The 19,939-nt window shown below is 30.4% G+C and overlaps 2 protein-coding genes across 2 annotated transcripts in view; both read right to left on the minus strand.

Annotated features, from left to right (window-relative positions):
* The window catches only part of LOC132750043 (serine/arginine repetitive matrix protein 2-like), a gene marked incomplete at its 3' end in the record, with an annotated part of 43,929 nt that extends 30,114 nt beyond the window's left edge, over positions 1 to 13,815 (minus strand). Inside the window, exon 1 of the mRNA XM_060739981.1 lies at positions 13,535 to 13,815. The remainder of the gene's footprint in view (positions 1 to 13,534) is intronic.
* The window catches only part of LOC132750040 (uncharacterized), a 31,922-nt gene continuing 25,742 nt past the window's right edge, over positions 13,760 to 19,939 (minus strand). The window contains exon 3 of the mRNA XM_060739980.1: positions 13,760 to 13,780. Coding sequence (XP_060595963.1) covers positions 13,760 to 13,780 — 21 coding nt within the window. The remainder of the gene's footprint in view (positions 13,781 to 19,939) is intronic.

The following is a 19,939-nucleotide window of genomic DNA, read 5'->3' on the forward strand; positions in this document are numbered from 1 at the left end:
TTTCTTTTCTTCCTATGTTGAAAATTCTGGTTGCTATGGCAACAAATAGGCTAAAAATATGGGCAAATTTTACACATTAACTGGATCCAGTGATAACGCAAAAAGTACTGGAAATTTTTTTATGAAACTTGACATATGGGTAGATGGCAGTCTTGGAATTATGCACGTCTTTTTCTTTTCTTCCTATGTTGAAAAATTCTGGTTGCTATGGCAACAAATAGGCTGAAAATATGGCAAATTTTACACATAAACTGGATCCAGTGATAAAGCAAAAAGTCCTGGAAATATTTTTATGAAACTTGACATATGGGTAGATGGCAGTGTTGAGATTATGCACGTCTTTTTCTTTTCTTCCTATGTTGAAAATTCTGGTTGCTATGGCAACACATAGCCTGAAAATATGGCAAATTTTACACATAAACTGAATCCAGTGATAACTCAAAAAGTACTGGAAATATTTTTATGAAACTTGACATATGGGTAGATAGCAGTCTTGAGATTATGCATGTCTTATCTGTTCTTCCTATTTTGAAAAAATATCAGTTGCCTTGGCAACAAATAGGCTTAAAACATGGCAAATATAACAATATTTGTGATCATAGCCTGAAAATATGGCAAATTTTACACATAAACTGAATCCAGTGATATCTCAAAAAGTACTGGAAATATTTTTATGAAACTTGACATATGGGTAGATAGCAGTGTTGAGATTATGCATGTCTTATCTGTTCTTCCTATTTTGAAAAAATATCAGTTGCCTAGGCAACAAATAGGCTTAAAACATGGCAAATATAACAATATTTGTGATTAGTCAAAACGAGCTGAAAATTTTTATGAAATTGCATCTTTAATTCAAGAGTTATCTCCTCCTGCTTTTAAAATGTTATATTTTGGTAACAGGGATGTTTCAAATATTAACTTTAGAGTGTCCTTCAGTCCGTCTGTCTGTCTGTTCATAAAAACTGTTTCCTGTGATCACTTTTAAAGAACTTTTCCAACAAGTTTACTTAAAATAGAGAAAAATTGAAACATAAGTGAATGGCCAATGGCCCTTCAGAATGTTGATGGGGTTCTTACCGGTAGGGGACTTATGGATTGCTTGCAATACTATGATAATTGCTTGTTAAAATAAGAAATGCATGTTTAACACATCTGCATTTGAGTTTGATTTAATATATATCTTTGGAAAATACTATTTTGGCACTTATATATTAAAATGGAGTTTCACGTTGCATATGACATTATAAATTTATAATTATACAAGTAATTATCTTACACCCATGATTTACCATTACAATACGCTAGAACATTTTTCTTCTTTTTTGTTACAATATTACTGACCTTGGGCAAATGGTTTGCAAAATGCAGTACTGTTTCTATTTATTGCGTTGTGGGTTTTGTAGCATTTCTTTTTTTTCTGATTTATGATACACAGGAACAAGTTTTGCTATTCTGCCAAAACTGTGATATAAGCTAAATGCCACATTTTCTAGACTTTGAAAGGATGTTTCCAGGGTAAAACAGACAGCATTTGCATTAAATTTTAAATCACACTTAGATAACTTTTCAAACTAAAGCTGCATCAAATCAGATAAAGACGGATGCACGGTGAGATAAGAGGTACTACATTTCCAGGGTAACCAGATTACATAACCTTCAACGTGTGCAGGTTATGCATACCTAGATATTCCTGTAAATTTAAATGAGATTTTAAGTGTTTCCATACAAAAGAGATGAGTCATTGTTTTTTTTTTAAGATATTTATTTTGAGTTTAAATGAAACATCATCAAAACGATAATGTTGTTTTTTCATGATGTCCATTTTTTGATTAGTTATCAAAGCTGAAAATTAAACATCGTACGCGTGAATGATATCATTCCGACACATAGATAAGATGATACCAGCATATTTAACAAGACATGTATTTATAAATATTGATGATAAAGGTACCCATGCGTCCTATTTATTATTTATTTTATTTATTATTATCTATTAACAAAACCGAGTCTCCGAGGGGCGTACATACAATATCATAAATATAAATACTGTACAAAGCTGACCTTATACTCAAAGATATACTATGCTCCAATTTAATATTTGAAAATATTGATTATTACTACACAGTCTTTTTGTAAAAATAAAATAAACGAATTCTTATTTCACACAAAGTAGATATAGTGTAATTAAAAAAAACTGGTCTTTTTGTTCAAGGACCAGCTTTACAGGACGTGGACTCCTATACTCAATTTGTACGTCCATTCATTTAAATAAAACATAATATTATTCAGGAATAATTCTTTAGATTTCAATACATTTCTGCAATGAAAATATTTTACTCAAAATGAGCATAGAATCTTTAAAGAAGTGAATAATGAACTTTCAGCATGATGTATTCTATAAATGAATCTTACTTAACTAACGTAGTTTTACCATTGCTTCTCATTACAGTCTGAAAATTTAATATACCTTTTTTCTAGGGGTGTCTAAAATTGCTATTATCTGCGTCTTTCATGTGTAAAAAACAGCAGAAAAAAAGATAATAAAACAAATCACCTCATTCTTGTCCATTACATTACTAGTAGTTTATCAGTTTAACTAGTGATATAAGCATCCTCAACTATTTCAAATATGATACATTTTAAAACATAATTTAACATATCATGCCCCTGGTCCTGCTCTTGCCCCCTACCCTGACTTTTGTCACATTTTGCACGGACATTTTATTAGTTATGTTAAAGAAATGGGTTTTATAATTATTAGTAATTTATTACTCATTTCTAATTTATACTGTTGCATGTTTATATAAATGTTTGCAATACATGATTATGAAATTGCATCTGTTATTAAAACCTTCCAATGTTATGTTGTTGCGGGTATATCAAGATGTTCTTGCTATTACCGAATATGTTGTTTATAAGATACATATAGTATAGTAGTGTAAATGGCAATAACGAAATTAATCAATATGTTGCCATCATTTGAAAAACCACTTAGAGAATCAATATGTTTGCATTTGAGCCGCGTCACGACAAAACCAAAATAGTGCATTTGCGACCAGCATGCATCCAGACCAGCCTGCGCATCCGCACAGTCTGATCAGGGGATCCATGCTGTTCGTTTACAAGAAGAGAAACTGATAGCGAACAGCATGGATCCTGATCAGACTGCGCGGATGCGCATGCTGGTCTGGATCCATGCTGGTCGCAAACGCACTATGTTGGTTTTGTTGTGACGCGGCTCATTTTATTCTTAAAACCCTCGTGTACTTTCTTAACAAAATATTTTGATTAACCATATATCACAATATTGTTAACATAGTCGCATTTTTTTTCCTCGAACTAAAAAGGTCCCGGGCAGTCCAAAAACCAGTAAAAGAGGAAAGGATGGGGGAATACATTCATGGTATAACAAGCTTTTATTTGTTGTTCAATCAGATATACAAGCATGAAATAAAATCAATTGAAACAAGTTCGTTTAACATGCCTTCAAAAAGGATGTTCTTTTCAGGCTATGCACCTAACTGAATACTATTTGTATTTGAGAAACAATTGATGTGGTTGATTTTTGTATGTTGAAACTATATAGTGATAGATAGTAAGCATGATTGTAACAAAGTCAAACGATTTTCTTTCGGCTTTTGCAAAGATCATGGCATGCCGTATAAGACAAAAGCTAAAAAAAAGTTTGAAATGCCAATATGAGATTCAACGTTTTTTTTCTCATTTTTATGCATCCAAGCTTGAACAATGCACCTTGCAATGTGCAGGCATATCACTTCATCATTAATTGGAAACACGTGGTCTGATAGAGTAGCCTGGTAAATGATAGGTAACACATGTAGGTATGTACAGTCTGTGAGTTTTATATGATCTTTTACAATGATTAGCCGCATGATAACATTAATTAATAGCCTATTGATTTACTACTAAACGTTATATATCTATCTGATTGTCTAACATTTGTTGAGTTGTGCGTTTTGATATCGTGGCTTAAAAACTATTCTTAGTGAGCTTTTTTCATGGGATGGGTCACTCCAAAAAAAAATAAAAAAAATTAAAACACACCATAGTTATTGAAATATGCAACAACCTACTGTATCTTGTAATTAATCTTGTCATGATATCCCTTAACTATTTAGGATTGTAAGATCTTTGAATATTTTAATCTTCCTTTCTGTTTCACGAATATGAGAGAAAAACGAAAGGCATGATAACGGTCAATACAATTTTGTAGACTCTACTTTAGTTTCTTTGTTTTACCTCTGTTTGTAAAACGAAAATGATTCGTATTCTTTTTCTAAATGTTTCCGTCATAGAAAGTATACAGCGCTTTAAATCGGGAATAAATTATTCATGCTTGAACATTGTGCCAAAATTTTAATAATTTTAAAGAGCAAAGTACAGAATTGTCACATGTATGACGTCATCACATAAAATTAAACCCAGTTTGTATATAATTTTCCCTAACGTGTTGTTCATTTACGTCAAAAAAGCTAAATTTTTTTAAAAGTTGTAAACAGGAAAATTTAAAGTTTTAAAGCTTTTCTTCAAATTTTTCCCCGGGAAAAACAGCAGTGGGTTTTTTTAAGTCAAAAAAGTTGACACTTTCCCGACAAAGCTGTATTTCTGTAAAAAATATTATGATTATATTCAGAATTTTCCGTCAATAAACTTATGAAAAATATTACTATATGCCAATCCCCCTTTAAAGAAAAAAATTTTTATAAATCCCAAAAATAATAAAACTTTATTATGATCCGAAAGGTAAAAGATATTTTTTTAAAGTGTTTTCTTGAAGCCCAAAATTTTTTCTCTTGAAAACAACTTTCATTCCCCCCGAAATGATGAAAATTTGGGTTTTCTTTATGTAATTGAAAACTTCAGGGTACCAGTCTATGGCCCTTTACTATAAAATAAACACCTTCTCATTTTAAAGACATACCCAGGATTGTTTTTTTGAGGCGTGTCCCAAGTAAAGTAACCAAAACTCTGCCTGTTGTGGTATTTTTATAAATTTTTTATAGTAGTATAATAATTAATTCAATAAAATTTCAATATTATTTGTACACCTTTCAAACAACTTTGAAACGTAACATTTTACTAAAAGAGTTTAAAAATAGATTGCATCCTACCAAATACAATCAGATACGTTAAGTAGAAAATGGAAAAGCGGACAGTTAACTATTTTTCAACATTCTTTTTTTTTTCAAATGAATTTGAATCAGCTGCAGTGTTTTTATTTGATATAAGTATTTGACAGCCTCTGTTTTATTTGTTAAACCCGATTATTATGCATTTTATTGCAATTAGTGTTTCTTTGCCTATGTTTTGATTTTTTCACCTAGTGTTTATCCGAGTGTGGTTTAATTTGATTTAATTAATTTAAATTTAATCATTAGTTTTTTGTGTTATAATGTCATCCACTATTTCATCAGCCTATGTTTTTGTTGTTATTTTCTTTTAACCCTTTCCCTCATGAGCATATTGTGAAAAATGGCCATTTTCATTGAAAAGCCTCCTGTTACAAGTTCAAACTGCTATGAAACTATGAAAAATGCTTCAATACTAATCAAACTTGGCACAAATGTTGACTGGACCATTGCCTTTGTAACAACATGCTGAGTCTTAAATTTCCTGTTACCATGACAACGAGGGGACATCTCAAAATTGTCAAAAATCACTATTTTGTCTCGATTTTTTCCATCAAAATTTATTTCAAAGTGCTGCAACTTCTCAAGGGATTGAGATAGAGTCAAAGGCTTTTCAGCGTTGGTTACACGTTACCTTATGATCGATCTGGGGTCATTTTTAGCCTCTCACAAGTCCAAAATTTTCTTGGCGATGAGGGGAACTACCGCCCCCTTCAAACCCCCCAAACAGAAGGGGGCACATCCCCCTTCTGACAACCCCCTGATGTATCTTTTGAATGGGGGCGGCGCTGGAAAAGTGCTCAATTTGTTTAGCAACATTTCTCAAACGAAAACATGTATTTGGGGCCAAAATAGGACATTTTTTCACTATTTGAGGCTTAAAAGAGGGGCGGGGGGGGGGTCGAAAGTGCGTTGTTTCGTAAATGGTTAAAATACATGGATCTAGTTTTATTTAGTTTATCGGCCAATATTATGTTTTATTAGCCTTTATTATGTTTTATTAGCTTTTATTTTTCATTTTGTGTTGATATCCTTTATTCCACATTATGTTTTATTAGCCTTTATCTTTTTTCGCATTATGTTTTATTAGCCTTTATAATCCTTTATTGTGGCAACATGTTTTATTAGCCTTTAATTTTTCATTTTGTGTTATCCTTTATTATCCTTCATTCCACAGTATGTTTTATTAGCCTTTATTTGGCATTATGTTTTATTAGCCTCTATGATCCTTTACTTTGGCATTATGCTTTATTAGCCTTAGTTTCATGTTTTTTTTTTATTTCATTTTGTGTTATATCGCCCCCAAGTTTTCAATGCACATCGTTCCGTAAGACGGCCGCTTTAATGAAGTAAGTGGTGAATCAGACGAAGTATTTTCAGTTTATCAGAAGTAGAGGAAAACATTTACATTCTATCATTCCCACATGATGTAGATTGATATATCTACCAGAATACTAACTACAGGTGATTCCAAATAATGTATACTGTATCAAAACAATGACTAATTTCTTCTGTATTGTACAAATTTGGAAAAAAATACTTTAAGTTGTTATGATATATGGTATACTTATCTGATCGTTTTTATGAACAACTTTTTTATAAAGAGTTTGAAAAGTCCTCATACAAGTTCCACTTGAACTACCTAACTTGCATATTAACGTTTATTTCATTTAAAGGCCCATTATATCTCGGAAATGGTTTTAGTTTATTTCTCAAAAGCTTTTTTATTTTTAGATTTCAAAAAGATACTTATGGCAAATTACTTGAACTTTTTTTGCTTCTGTTGTTTTCTGGCAATTAGTGCAAATTAATTAAGTGTTTAAGTAATTTGCACGGAAGTTAAAATACTACTTTGTTTACATTTTGTGACTATTTTAAAAATAATTTCACTTCCAGTGCTACTTTCTTCAAGTCATAAGCATCTTACTCTTTTGCCATAAATATTTTTCTATGTCTCTGCTAAAACCAATAAATATGTAAATGTTTTAAAACTATGTTTGGACACATGTATTCTTTTCTAAGGCATAATGTGCCTTTAAAAAACAACTTGTAAAAGAAATGAAATATATTTATTTTTGAAACAATATGAGATAATATTATACACAAAGCTGGTACGTTACATAGACATTTTTGTATGACCGAATTAATTTAAACCTTGTATGATCACAGAAACATTTCATACGTTTTTTCAGTGCTGATAACTTATACATCAGTCTGACAAACCAGATAAAACATTTGGGTTTATGATTTTCATATTGTCCTTTATCACAATAAAATATGTCATTGAATTCAATTAAACATTTTGTTCCCTATTTTCACTTTAAGAAAAGAGGCTAAAATTTCTTTAAAAATAAGAAGAAAAACAAACTTCTCTGCTATTTTTTAAGTTTTAAAGGGAATATCGCTGCATGAAAAGCAGAAGAAATACTTGTGATTCACCTTTCATTGAAACAATGATTAATTTATATTACTTTGAAATAAGCAAAATATCTATTAAAGGACAGGCAACACAAAAACGTGATCTGTGACCCCCAATACTTTTGCCAAAAGTGTTTCTTTTGTCATATTCTAAGATCACGTAAATTATTCTTATTGCATGAGTTTTCATTACTCTTTTTATAAAGCAACTGAAAATAAAAGGTTAGATAAAAAAATTCCCACAAATTTGAGTTAAGAAAATATATTTTTTAATGTATTTTTATATAGACTAAACAATTCTATCAATTTCAGAATCCAACAAACGTAATACTTCTTTCAACTTAAACACAAACGTTCGTGACGTTATTTGCATTTATATAATTCTGGCTAAATGATTAGTATGATTTGAAAAGAATCTGCCTATCTGATTTACCTACCATATTATTCTTTTATCCGACCTCACATATTATAAATAACACATACAAAAATTGGTCCCTTTAACACATTATAACTCCCCCTGTTAAATATATAACTGCATATAATGTAGTTTGCATGTTTCCACAAAAATACTGAGGTGAATATACTTAGTTACCAAGGTAACCGATTCATCAATATTTATTTATTTACCTATATCAGCTGTTAGTTCACAGAACACGTCTGCTTAAAGGTGCACCCATTCATAGCATACCGTTAAAATAAAAGTTTCATTTAATCACAGATAAATCTACTAATTAAAACTTTAAATTCAATTAAAGATATTTTTAAAAAATGACTGTTTTCAAAAAATTCTTATTTATATCCAAGAAAACGAATTGATTTATTTGTTCATCGTTGTATACATTTTTGATGTGAATATTTAACATTTGGACAAGTAGTATCTTAAAGCCACGTATAAAAGGACGTATAAAAGATAAAACAAAATTGAGGCATTAACGAGCCATTTCTTATTAATTGTATACTTAAGGACAATGAAAACGCACGCCCGCATTATATGCATTTTATTACATGAAAATAAAACACTAACGACTCCATTAGAAATATATCATAACTTTAATACCAAACGCAAACTTAACAACTGAAAATAGTTCAAAATATTTGAAATCAAATGTACACCAGTAAATCGAAGAACCTCAGGCGAAAATCCCAAAATCACACTTTTTCATCACAGTAATGCAAACTTAACAATGGCAAAAAAATTATTTAAAAGTAAAGAAAAAGTATATGCTAATTATGTTTGTTCTTTCATTTACGATAAAAGTCAAGTACTTCTAAATTTTATATAGCAATATAATATATAATGGCACTAATAACGCTTTTTGAAGATATATTTGTACTTTGATTTAATAACACTTTAATTTTAGCTGTTAAACTCTTCTGAAACGCTATCAAAATTAATCTTTTTTTTAAATTGAATTCGACAATTTACAAAAATAATTGAACTATTCTGCTACCTATGAGGCATGCAGCATGTTTACAGAAACAGACCACCTCAACCTAACAATTCTCACGTCTGAAAATCTCATTTCACACCAATTTCGTCTTTGCCAATTTTCTCGCCCTTTTTTCTTTCCTCTAAATCATCAGTACATACGTCAAAGGTATCAAGGTATTTGTAACATTTTCTAGAAAAGACTAATGTATCCAGTACAGCAATTATGTTAAATGTACTCTAGATATTGTATTTTCTAACCAAAAAGTCGTTGTTGGGTACATTAAGGCTATATATTTTCCAGCTATAAGGAAAACAACAAATCCGACTTAAGACCTCAATCCACAACTATTAAAAAATCGGTGCTAGGAATAGTGACCGGTAGCGTGCAGTTACCACTTCCGTCCATTAACAGACTCAATCAAACCGAGCCTGCATTATTTTCAATTGTGTCCTGTTGGACTTTTTTGAGGTATTCTGTTTTTTCTATCTGATGACAACTGAAACGAACCACCCTAATTTTACAATTCATAAAATCCGTACGTACGGTTTAGTTTCAAATTGAAATTTACATGTGCATACTTCTTATTGTTGATACTGAAAACTTCATTAAAGTTGTGTTTAATCTCTAAATGAGATTTTACAAATGTTATAAATGATGTCATAAATCACTTCATTGCTTTATTATGTATTGTATACCGGTATTGTTATTTCTTTTATAACATAAGAACCCATACCATAAACATCATAACATTGAGTTTGAAAGCATTGTAACACCGCAAAACGTCCGTCCCGCAAAACGTACGCGTGAGGACGTTTTGCGGCGCGTATCGTACTTCGTACGTTTTGCGGCGAGAGTGTGTCTTTGCGTCGCATATCGTCCATATTTTCTGTATTAAAATATATTCATTGTAAACGTTACTTTTATTGGTTCTGTCACTTTCATATTGTTTCAGGTAAAGATATGACGAAATAAACATTAAAGAGCAATATTTTTGTGATCCTATATAATATATTCTGACTTTTTTATTAAAAAAAAAAAGAAATATGCTTAAGCCGAGGATGTTTTTCGAATAAATTTTTTTATAGAATGGAACCAAGCAGCAGCAGCAGCAGCAGAGATATAAAAACGATGATATTGAAGTAAATGGAATCTTATAGACATACAAAAAAGAACGGCTATACGGACGGACGAACCGGGGATTGGACTGAGGGAATGAGAAAAATATTAAAATTAAGCTTTGCTTTTGACAATAGCTTTTCATATAATTGCATCAAGAAGTGGGAATAATTTTTTTGTGTTCTTGTTGACCATAAAATATAACTTTGAAAAATGATTTAATCTATAGGTTAGTCCTAAACTAAAACCGTATTATTTTATCGCCTGAAGAACAAAACATTTCGCCTATAAGTTACATAGATAATGTGTGATAACAAACATTCTTCCGCATATGAAATGATGAAAAAGAAGTTCAATTTGTTCTATTGATAAAAACTAAAGCATATTTTAAAATATCGTAATGTAAGCGTTTTGTTTGAATGCAATAATGTAATTTTATAATTGAACAATGTAATTTTATAATTAAACAAAGCAAAAAGGTCATGGTGGCCTTATATTGCCCACCTGCCTATAAAGGCTCCACATGACAAGGATAGATGGCATTGAATATTACAAATAAAAAGCAAGTACATTTCATGTACTTGGTCAGAATCTGGGTAACTGATATCAAGACTTAATTCCTCGTCTGAAATGGTCATCAATATCCAAATATCTGTAAATGACAAATATATGGTAATTTAAGCAAAATTCAATAGTGACCTTGAGGTCAAGGTCATTTCAAGGTCAATATTATAGTTGAACTATTCAAGATGTCCGTCCTGTCATAAATGTATGAATGACATCTGATCATTGATAACAAAGGAATGGCAGTTTTATCCCAATTCAATTATTTGACTTTAAAATATGTTTTTATTTTTATTATTCAAAGGCAAATAACTCTTGACATTTTCTGTCGTTTTAGCTCATAAATGAACTTGATCGAGACCTTATTGTTATACATATTCTGCATAAAAAATTTTAAACGAAAGCACTAACAAGGTGAAATATATTGCGTTTTTTGTTGTTTTTGTTTTTGTTAGATTTAGCCTATAATCTAACTTCGTTGAGATTTTATGGTCATGGATATTCTGTTGAAAATTGTCAAGATTGATGAAGAAATGAAAGCGTTGGAGTGGTAACAATGTGAATATATAACAGATATTTTAATTCAAGGACAGATAACTCTGGACATATTGCTTAGGGTATGTTGAGTCGTAATAAGCTAAATTTGGATGGACAGACAGACAGGCGCATACTCAGGTGAGCTAAAACTAACACATAATAACACCTGATAATAGTTGGTCAAAATTAACGAAAATTATATAAACTTTAAAATATGGACGTTATGCGGCAGGACCATGCTTTTTTGTCGCAAAATGTACGTCAGAAAAATGTGGACGATATGCGCCGCAAAACGTCCATATACGTACGTTTTACGGTACGGACGTTTTGCGGAGTTACAAAGCATTATTTGAACAATATATATATACCATTTTTTGAACAGATAATCATTTATCAACATAAATTAGTTAATTGACCATACATAAATATACAATGAATTACAAATCATAATCCTTTTACAATAAATTTTATTTCTTATGATTCTTATTACATTTTCTTTACACATTTAAAAAAAACAACAAGAGCATCGCGCATCAGCTTCGTTTACTGTAAACAGTTAGTCGAGCTTTCTTGAACACGACTTGAGTAAAATTAATGATTTGTTTAAGTGCTCAACTAATGTTGTTACTGAAAGCGCACTATATTCCTTTAGACAAAACTGATTTCTGCCCTTAACTTCCCTGCGTTGTCTTAGTTGCATAAATCATACGACTGCTAGAAGATGGTTAACTGGATTGATTATTTAAACTTTTTAAGTTTGGCATCCGAAGCGTTAAATCTGACATGGGTGGAAAAGTTAAAACTCTTGTTAATTTAGATAAAACAGTAAGTGATGTAAGATAGTTGACTGCGAGTAGCACTGATAGTGGTAAGGAGTATTTATCGTCGATCAGCTCATTAACCAATTGGGTGAATTTTGTGATGAATGTGATGATAACGATGTAGAAGATGAAGTTCATTCTTCCAGACAAAGAAAGATAAGGCATTCACGATTTGTACAACACTTGTCTATCCTCTTACGCTTAATTGGATTGTTTTCTTTTTTGTAAGTTGTTTTTTCGTTGAAATGACTGAATGATTTACTAGAATGTAAAGGTCTGAACATATACCGGTACAAATCTTGTTAAAAACATGTACATGTTCTGTGAAAATTATTATTTTTCCTAGTTTATTAAACATACGTTGAAGTAAACATTTTTACCGAAAGTTCTTTCACAGTTCAATTAATTATCATCTTGCAATAAACGTATTGTGCACAATCTTATATGTCAATTGTGTCCGTTCTACTGTTCGTTCATCCTACATTTTTGTCCGGATCATATTTGTCCGTAGCATAACATGAAATCTGTAATGTATTTACATGAATGTAACTTGAAGTGCAGTGACCAATTTATAACCGTTACTCTGTACAATCGTGTGTTGTAATAACCACCCTTTTTTAAATTCTTTTTAAAATTCAAAACAAAAATTCGCTCAATGACTTCCCTTGTAAGTCAAATTATATTTGTGTATGTATAATAAATGCTGTTGAAGAAGGCCAAAAGATACGGCATATTCAAATTAGTGTTTTTTTAATTATATACGGCAAACTACTATGTTATGTATATATCAACATAAAACTAACTCTCATGAAAAAATCCTTATATGCATGTTTTATTTATATTTACTAAGACTTAATTCCCAAACAACTCTTTAGTTTCATTTCAGTTAACTTTTTCAATGTAATACACAAATTATACTTTGAGGGATATTGTGTTCTTTTTAAATGGGCATTATTATACAATAAAACACCACTATAAGTTAGTATACCATACAATTAAACTTTAGCATAATTATATACGTAATGGTGACATGTGTTGTTACGTAGAATACTTCTTTCTTTTTTGAAAACTTTCTTTATAATGGATAAATTCGATAATAAAATGATTTTTATTTTAAAAATAATTACAAAATTCTATAAATAAGTTATTTTTGTTAAAATTACAGGTAAATAGCATATGTTGTTTGTGTGCAACTGTAATAGTACAGGTATCTGTAAAAATATATTTACAAATCATATTTAAATGTTCAAAGAATATCATTGTTTAATAGTAAGGCAATTCTAAAGCCTTCAGTAATTGTAATAATACTTGTATGTAAGATATTATTTTTCATTAGCTAAAATAAACCAATTTACATCAGCATCAGAAAATAAAACCCACCTCAAATAATCTTTTTTACCCGCACGACAAATGTAAACATCATAACTTAATTTGTATATCTAATACCTATAGAAATACATATTCATTGCAAAATAAAGTAACAACTAGCACAAACCTTGTTAATATCCAAATATCACTTGTAATTTTTATATAAATCTAACACATACACTGTATACTATAATTCAACACTTTGACTGTAAAAAAGTTCAACTGAAATATAATTCCAGATAAGATATAGTGTGAGTCAGTTCAAAGCAACACCTTTCAAATATAAACAATACATTATATAAACATGAACCTGTGCCGGTATATATTTGCAGTACACAGGTACAAACATTAATTATAACATCACGTAATCTCTCTGAAAGTAAATTACAAAATCAAACTGTTATAATTATGGTAACTATGATTCCAGAAACATAAAAGTGAAAATCCTACGCATCTGGTAAAAACACGGTAAGTCTTATCTTCTAAACGCTAGAACATAGATCTATAGGTACATGTGCTTTATTCAGATTTCTGCCCAGCGAGTACAGAGCTAAAAGAGCAATTAAGAGCACACAAAACCGACAAGAAAATCCAATATACACCTTAACTGAAAAGAAAACATTTCCGCGTTTCTAGTTTTCATATAACAGCCGCAAAAACATGTAATTCAAAAAGAACCTGAACAGTTTCCTGTTACAATTCAATATCATGTTTTCAGATCCCGATCCAAAATATCAGTGTTAACATCTATAATAAGAGGTATTTAAAAGATGGAAAGTTAACAAAAAGGGATTAAGAAACCTGCATGAGAAGATCAATATATCTAAACAATTGATATCGTTGAAATTATTTGTTTATCATGTTCCCTAAACCAATGAAAGAAATAGTAGATAGATATTGAGAGGCAAATACTATTATATACATGTACAATACCGTTGATCTCAGTCAAATACATGTGTTTATGGACAGTTAAATTTCAGAGTTTCAGAGATTATTTTACACGTATGTTTATAAAATACGTCTTGGAATGAACATATAGCTTAAAGAACATTTTGACATTCTTTATAGAGTCTTATTTATAAAACGAATGGTTTTAAGGACATGCTATGTGAATACAGTATTTTTTGTCTGATTCCCATTGCTATCGAGGCCAATTTTTGAGAAACTACTTTTATTTAATAATGCAATGGTCTACTCCTATACGTTATAATGTTCGGTTCGATTATTAGGAATTATAAGGAATATTTAACATTGACAAAACCTGGAAAGTTAATTCTGGTAAGCTAGCTGGTAATTATAAGCATAATTCCGTTTAATACGTAAAACGTCTTGCCTTTGTGGAAACTATTACTAAAGTTTTAAATACGCCACTCGCACTGACTGACTACGATGAGAAGAAATATATTTGCTTCCAGAATTTACATTTTTGACCCTGAGTTGTGACACTATAAGCAATATGAATTTCATTGTTATTATGGCTTTCATATACATTTTTTAAAATGTAAATACTGATTTTAGGTTTACAGATATTTTCCCTTTTTAATCAGTGACGATGGAAACTTATGGCATATTGCTTGCTTAGATGATTTGTAGTCGTAATAAAGTATTAATACTAATTAAATTGATATATGTAAGATGGATCGCCTATTTGTTTAAGAAGACAAGCTGTTCTGCAGGTTAAATTAAAGGAAACTGAAGTTAATAGTTCTTCAATAAGCTATGAATGCCAAAACAAGTTCTAAATCATTTAATATGTACCAAAACGTTCAACAAAGCTAAACAAAGCGTTGCTTGTCCACGGTGTTATGTGACTCGTCTATTTTTCGTCATTATATCAAAGGGACCGTCATGTGAGATTACTTTCGAGATTTTCCTCTTATATCAAGACAAATATTGCTTTTTCCTTAACATCTTTGTATGCAGCACACCACTATTGCACCAATTAGTTTTGTGACAAGACTTCCTGTAAAGTGGTTTGATCAAAATTGATTTGAAATACAGGAAATCTACGGACGACAAACGATCCATAAGAATCACCAAAAAATCAGGCTCACGTGGGCTTATTAAAAACTATTAAGTCTGCTAACGATGCGATATGTAAAGATTAACAAAGTTCTTTTAGCTTTGAACATCAAGATCTAGAGTAATTAGCAAAACACATTATCTATACACTCTGAAAGTGAAGTTTCTGCCAAACTTTTGGTGGAACGGAAATGGTTATTGGACAAAAGATATGATTAATTGACTAACAAAGAGAGGTAAATGAGAGAAAGACCTATAATTGCTAATAATTATAATCACTTTAGTAGGTGTGAACACCATTTTTGTGTTTATATTTGTTGTCGTTGTTGTCTTGTTGTGTTGTAGTATAATTATTGGTAAACTAGAGTAAACTTTATTGTGTTGATGTAAATAAATTTATCATTTTATATGTTCATGATTGAATAAATTGTTACGCCCTACAAAAGGTGTAAACGTCGGATAAAAGGAAGCATACATTTCATACGTTCTAAAAACAGATATGACTCGCACATGCTAGATCACACGGTCAAGGTGATTTCTTTATATAATTGATACTCGTTGTTTTAATAAAACAAGAGCATAAAAATAGAACCAAAAACTGAAACATTAAGTTAAATTTTACATCCACATTTCATTGCAGTTTATTGATGTGTCAATCTGTAAAAGATATATGAAAATTCAAGGACGCATACACAATAATGAGAATATAAATGTATTGTTGCTGTCTCAAAATATATGCGTCACCTCATTGCAGTAACGGGGTAACTCCTATAAAATTCTATTACGAGTTAGACCGATACTGCATTGAGATGCCGGTTTTTTACGTTTATTTGTTATTATTTATGTCAGAGCTATGTTAATGAAGGGGAGATAGTGGATGTCAATGTGAATGACAATGATTTTTTGTTTGTTTTTGTAGTTTGACAATGAAGCGCCCGATGTCATTTTTGATACATGTAAGATATGTTGTTAAGAAGTGATCGCAATTTTCACAAAATATGATATTTCTTTCAGATATGGACTTCATGTTTCTCAGTCTTTGAAACAAGGCCAAACCGTTAAATGATTAAAAGTCAAGACCCGCTGTAAAGAAATTACATTGTATGTCTTATCTATGTACTAGTAACTAGACCTATAATAAGTAGGAAGCATGTGTATTGTCACAAAGTATTGTTTTTATGCTAGTAGCACTAATCAAGAGGTGATTGAAATGTCTTAAAATTCTTTGAATGATATACAATGTTGTTTTTCTAATGGCTATTAATCAACCATTAACCAAAATATCATTTTTAAAACACCTAAACACCTTATTATTGCACCGTAGGCTTTGCTATCCAATGTGGCATTTTTACAGAGCATTCAATATGATAATTGCTTTTTAGCATTCAAGTGACTTATGTTTTCCTTGTTTATTGAAGATCTAGAACTCTATTTGCAAAATAACTTAAATTCTGGTATAGATCTTCAAGACATTTGCCTAATTTTACTTTTATTTGCTGATGATATGGTATTAATTGATGAAAATCCTCTAGATCTCCAAAATTCATTAAATAAGCTTCATGAATACTGTAATAAATGGGGATTAGAAGTTAATGTTAACAAAACCAAAATCGTTGTTTTTCGTAAGAGGGGTGGTTTAAGAGCAGGAGAAAACTGGTTATATGGTCAAGATATAGAAATCGTAAATGATTTTAATTATCTAGGTGTCACATTGAATTATACAGGAAATTTTAACTTAAATACTCAAACTTTGTATGGTAAAAGTTTAAAAGCCCTAAATAACTTAGTGGCAAATTTGAAAAAATATGAAACAAAACCAAAAATAGCCCTACAGTTGTTCGACTCTTTTATTGGTTTTATTTTAATGTATGCAAGTGAAGTATGGGGTTTTCACAAATCAAAAAAGTTAGAAAATATTCATTTGAAATTTTGTAAAACTATTCTTGGTGTTAGAAAATCTACTAGTAACGTAGCTGTGTATGGTGAACTTGGAAGATATCCGTTGTATATAAACAGATATGTCCGAATTGTAAAATTTTGGTTTAAGATAATAAGTTCAAGTAATATTATTATAACTACAATTGTTAACTCATGTATGTCTGATATAAATATAGGGTATACAAACTGGTTTGCAAATGTACGAAGTCTTTTAGAAAAATACGGTTTTTTTGATGTATGGTTAAACCCTTTAAGCGTTAATCAAAATTGTTTTATTGTCGTTTTTAAACAGAGATTAATAGATGAATATTTACAAGAATGGAGAGCTAGTATTAATTGTAATGATGTATTATTTTTATATAAATCAGTAAAGGACAGTTTTGAAATGTCACCTTATTTAGAAAATATTGTATCAAGAAAACTAAGAATAGCTTTGACAAAACTGCGTATTTCAGCTCATAATCTTAGAATACAGACAGGTAGATATTCACGTGAAAGAGTAGAGCGTAATTTAAGATATTGTTTAATTTGCAATACAAATGAAATTGAGGACGAGTTCCATTTTGTGTTTAAGTGTCCTGCATATGAAAATTTAAGAAATATATATATTAAGAATTATTATAGAAATAGACCAAGTATGTATAAGTTTACTCAATTATTAAAAAGTGATAAAAATAAAGAAACAATTATGCTTTGTAAATATATTAATGAAGCTTTCAAATTAAGATATCAGATTATTAATGCTTAGATATGTATTTCAACCTACTTTTATGTATACCTAACAGATCCAACTAATGAAAAGTTTTATTGTGTATACTACTGTGTATGTAATATCCATTATGCTTTAATATTTGTGTCATCTCTATTTTGTTTTGTCCATCCAATATAATTATTACGTTTACTTTCATGTCATTGTATTTTTCATGTCATTATATATTTATGCTTGTATATATGTTAATCACGAGAAACTTGTAGTTTAAGTGAAATAAACGTTCTTCTTCTTCTTCTTCTTATTTCTAGTTATTGGTACAGGGGAGTACACAAACTGTGAACAAGGAAACAGGGTCTGCGACTTTTATGGTTAACTGCATGACATTTTTTTCATCATGAATTTTGGATTTTTTTATTTCACTTTCGTTCGAAAATTTGTTGGCAAATTTCAATTTGTTTGACCCTCTTTCAACTTTTGACTTTAATATATTAAATGAAAAAACTTCTTATAATGAGTCGTTTTACAGCAAAATTGTCAATCCATAATCTGGCACGAGAGTAGAGTAATAAAGAATAAACACTAAAATAAAAAATGTACAAACGCTGACATTTTGACTCTATGAATGCATAAATTCTAGAACATGAGACCGTGCATGTATTTTGTATAAGACGTGGCAAAAAAGGAGAGACTTATTTACGTCCATAATGACTGCTGTTTATTTGTAGATTTGATACGAGCATGATATACCAGTCTGCACTCATCAAAGGTTAATATCTATCACCCTTACATGTCTGAAATTTTCTGGAAAATGTAGAAACGTTTACCGGTATTTTGAAATGTGCACCTGAAAATGCATCAGAAGCCGCCATTTAATATACAGATTATTTTTCAAAGAAAGACTTGCATGTGTCTGAAATTCTCTTGTTAAATGAAAAACACGTGAATTTAAATTTTTACATGAAAATGCTCGATACTAAACTCTTGCTTTGGTTTTAAAGTCTGAAATGTTCTGAAAAAAAGTTTTTAGCATTTTTTAAGGCGGGGGCATTCGATTTGCCCTTGTCGTCCGTGCGTGTGTCCATTCGTGTTTGCGTTCCCATGGTGCGTAACATGTAGCTCTTAAAGCGCTTGAGGTAGAGTCAACAAACTTTTAAGGACTGTTGTTCAGCTGAAGTGAAGTTGTGCATCTTGGGTTTCGCGTTTTGTTAATGCCATTGACTGTAAAAATTTGCAATTTTTAACTTATGTCGCGCTTAGCTCAAACAGTATTTGACCTAGGGTCGTGAAAGTTTACAGGAATGTTGGTCATCATGTGTACTTGTGCACATGGGGGTTTGCTTATGAATTTATTCAGTATTTGTAGAATTATTGCTCTTGTAAAATTTTAAAATTGAGTCTTGCGTAACTCAAAAAGTAATTGATCTATACAGTTTACTGTTCGTCAACATGTGTAGTTGTGCATCTAGAGTTTTGCTTGATTTTTAAGCTTAGTTGAAATTAGAAATTCTTTCAGCTCAATATTGGCTATAAAAACTATAATGACTTGCCTAATTCTTGTGTATTTAACTTTTAATTTAATGTCTAGTTAATGTAAAAATGTACATATATTACACATTTGTACGTACACAGAGACAGTATTGTTAATATAATGTTCAGTACGCACAATTAAATACAGCGCATACAGAAAAATAAAGGCTTTTTCTGTATGCGCTGTATTCAATTGTGCGTACTGAACATTATATTAACAATACTGTCTCTGTGTGCGTTCAAATGTGTAATATATGTACATTTTTACATTAACTAGACATTAAATTAAAAGTTAAATACACAAGAATTAGGCAAGTCATTATGGTAAAAGGT

The sequence above is a fragment of the Ruditapes philippinarum genome, unplaced genomic scaffold (assembly GCF_026571515.1).
Source record: "Ruditapes philippinarum isolate M1 unplaced genomic scaffold, ASM2657151v2 ctg3170_1_1_1_1, whole genome shotgun sequence".
NCBI lineage: Eukaryota > Metazoa > Mollusca > Bivalvia > Venerida > Veneridae > Ruditapes > Ruditapes philippinarum.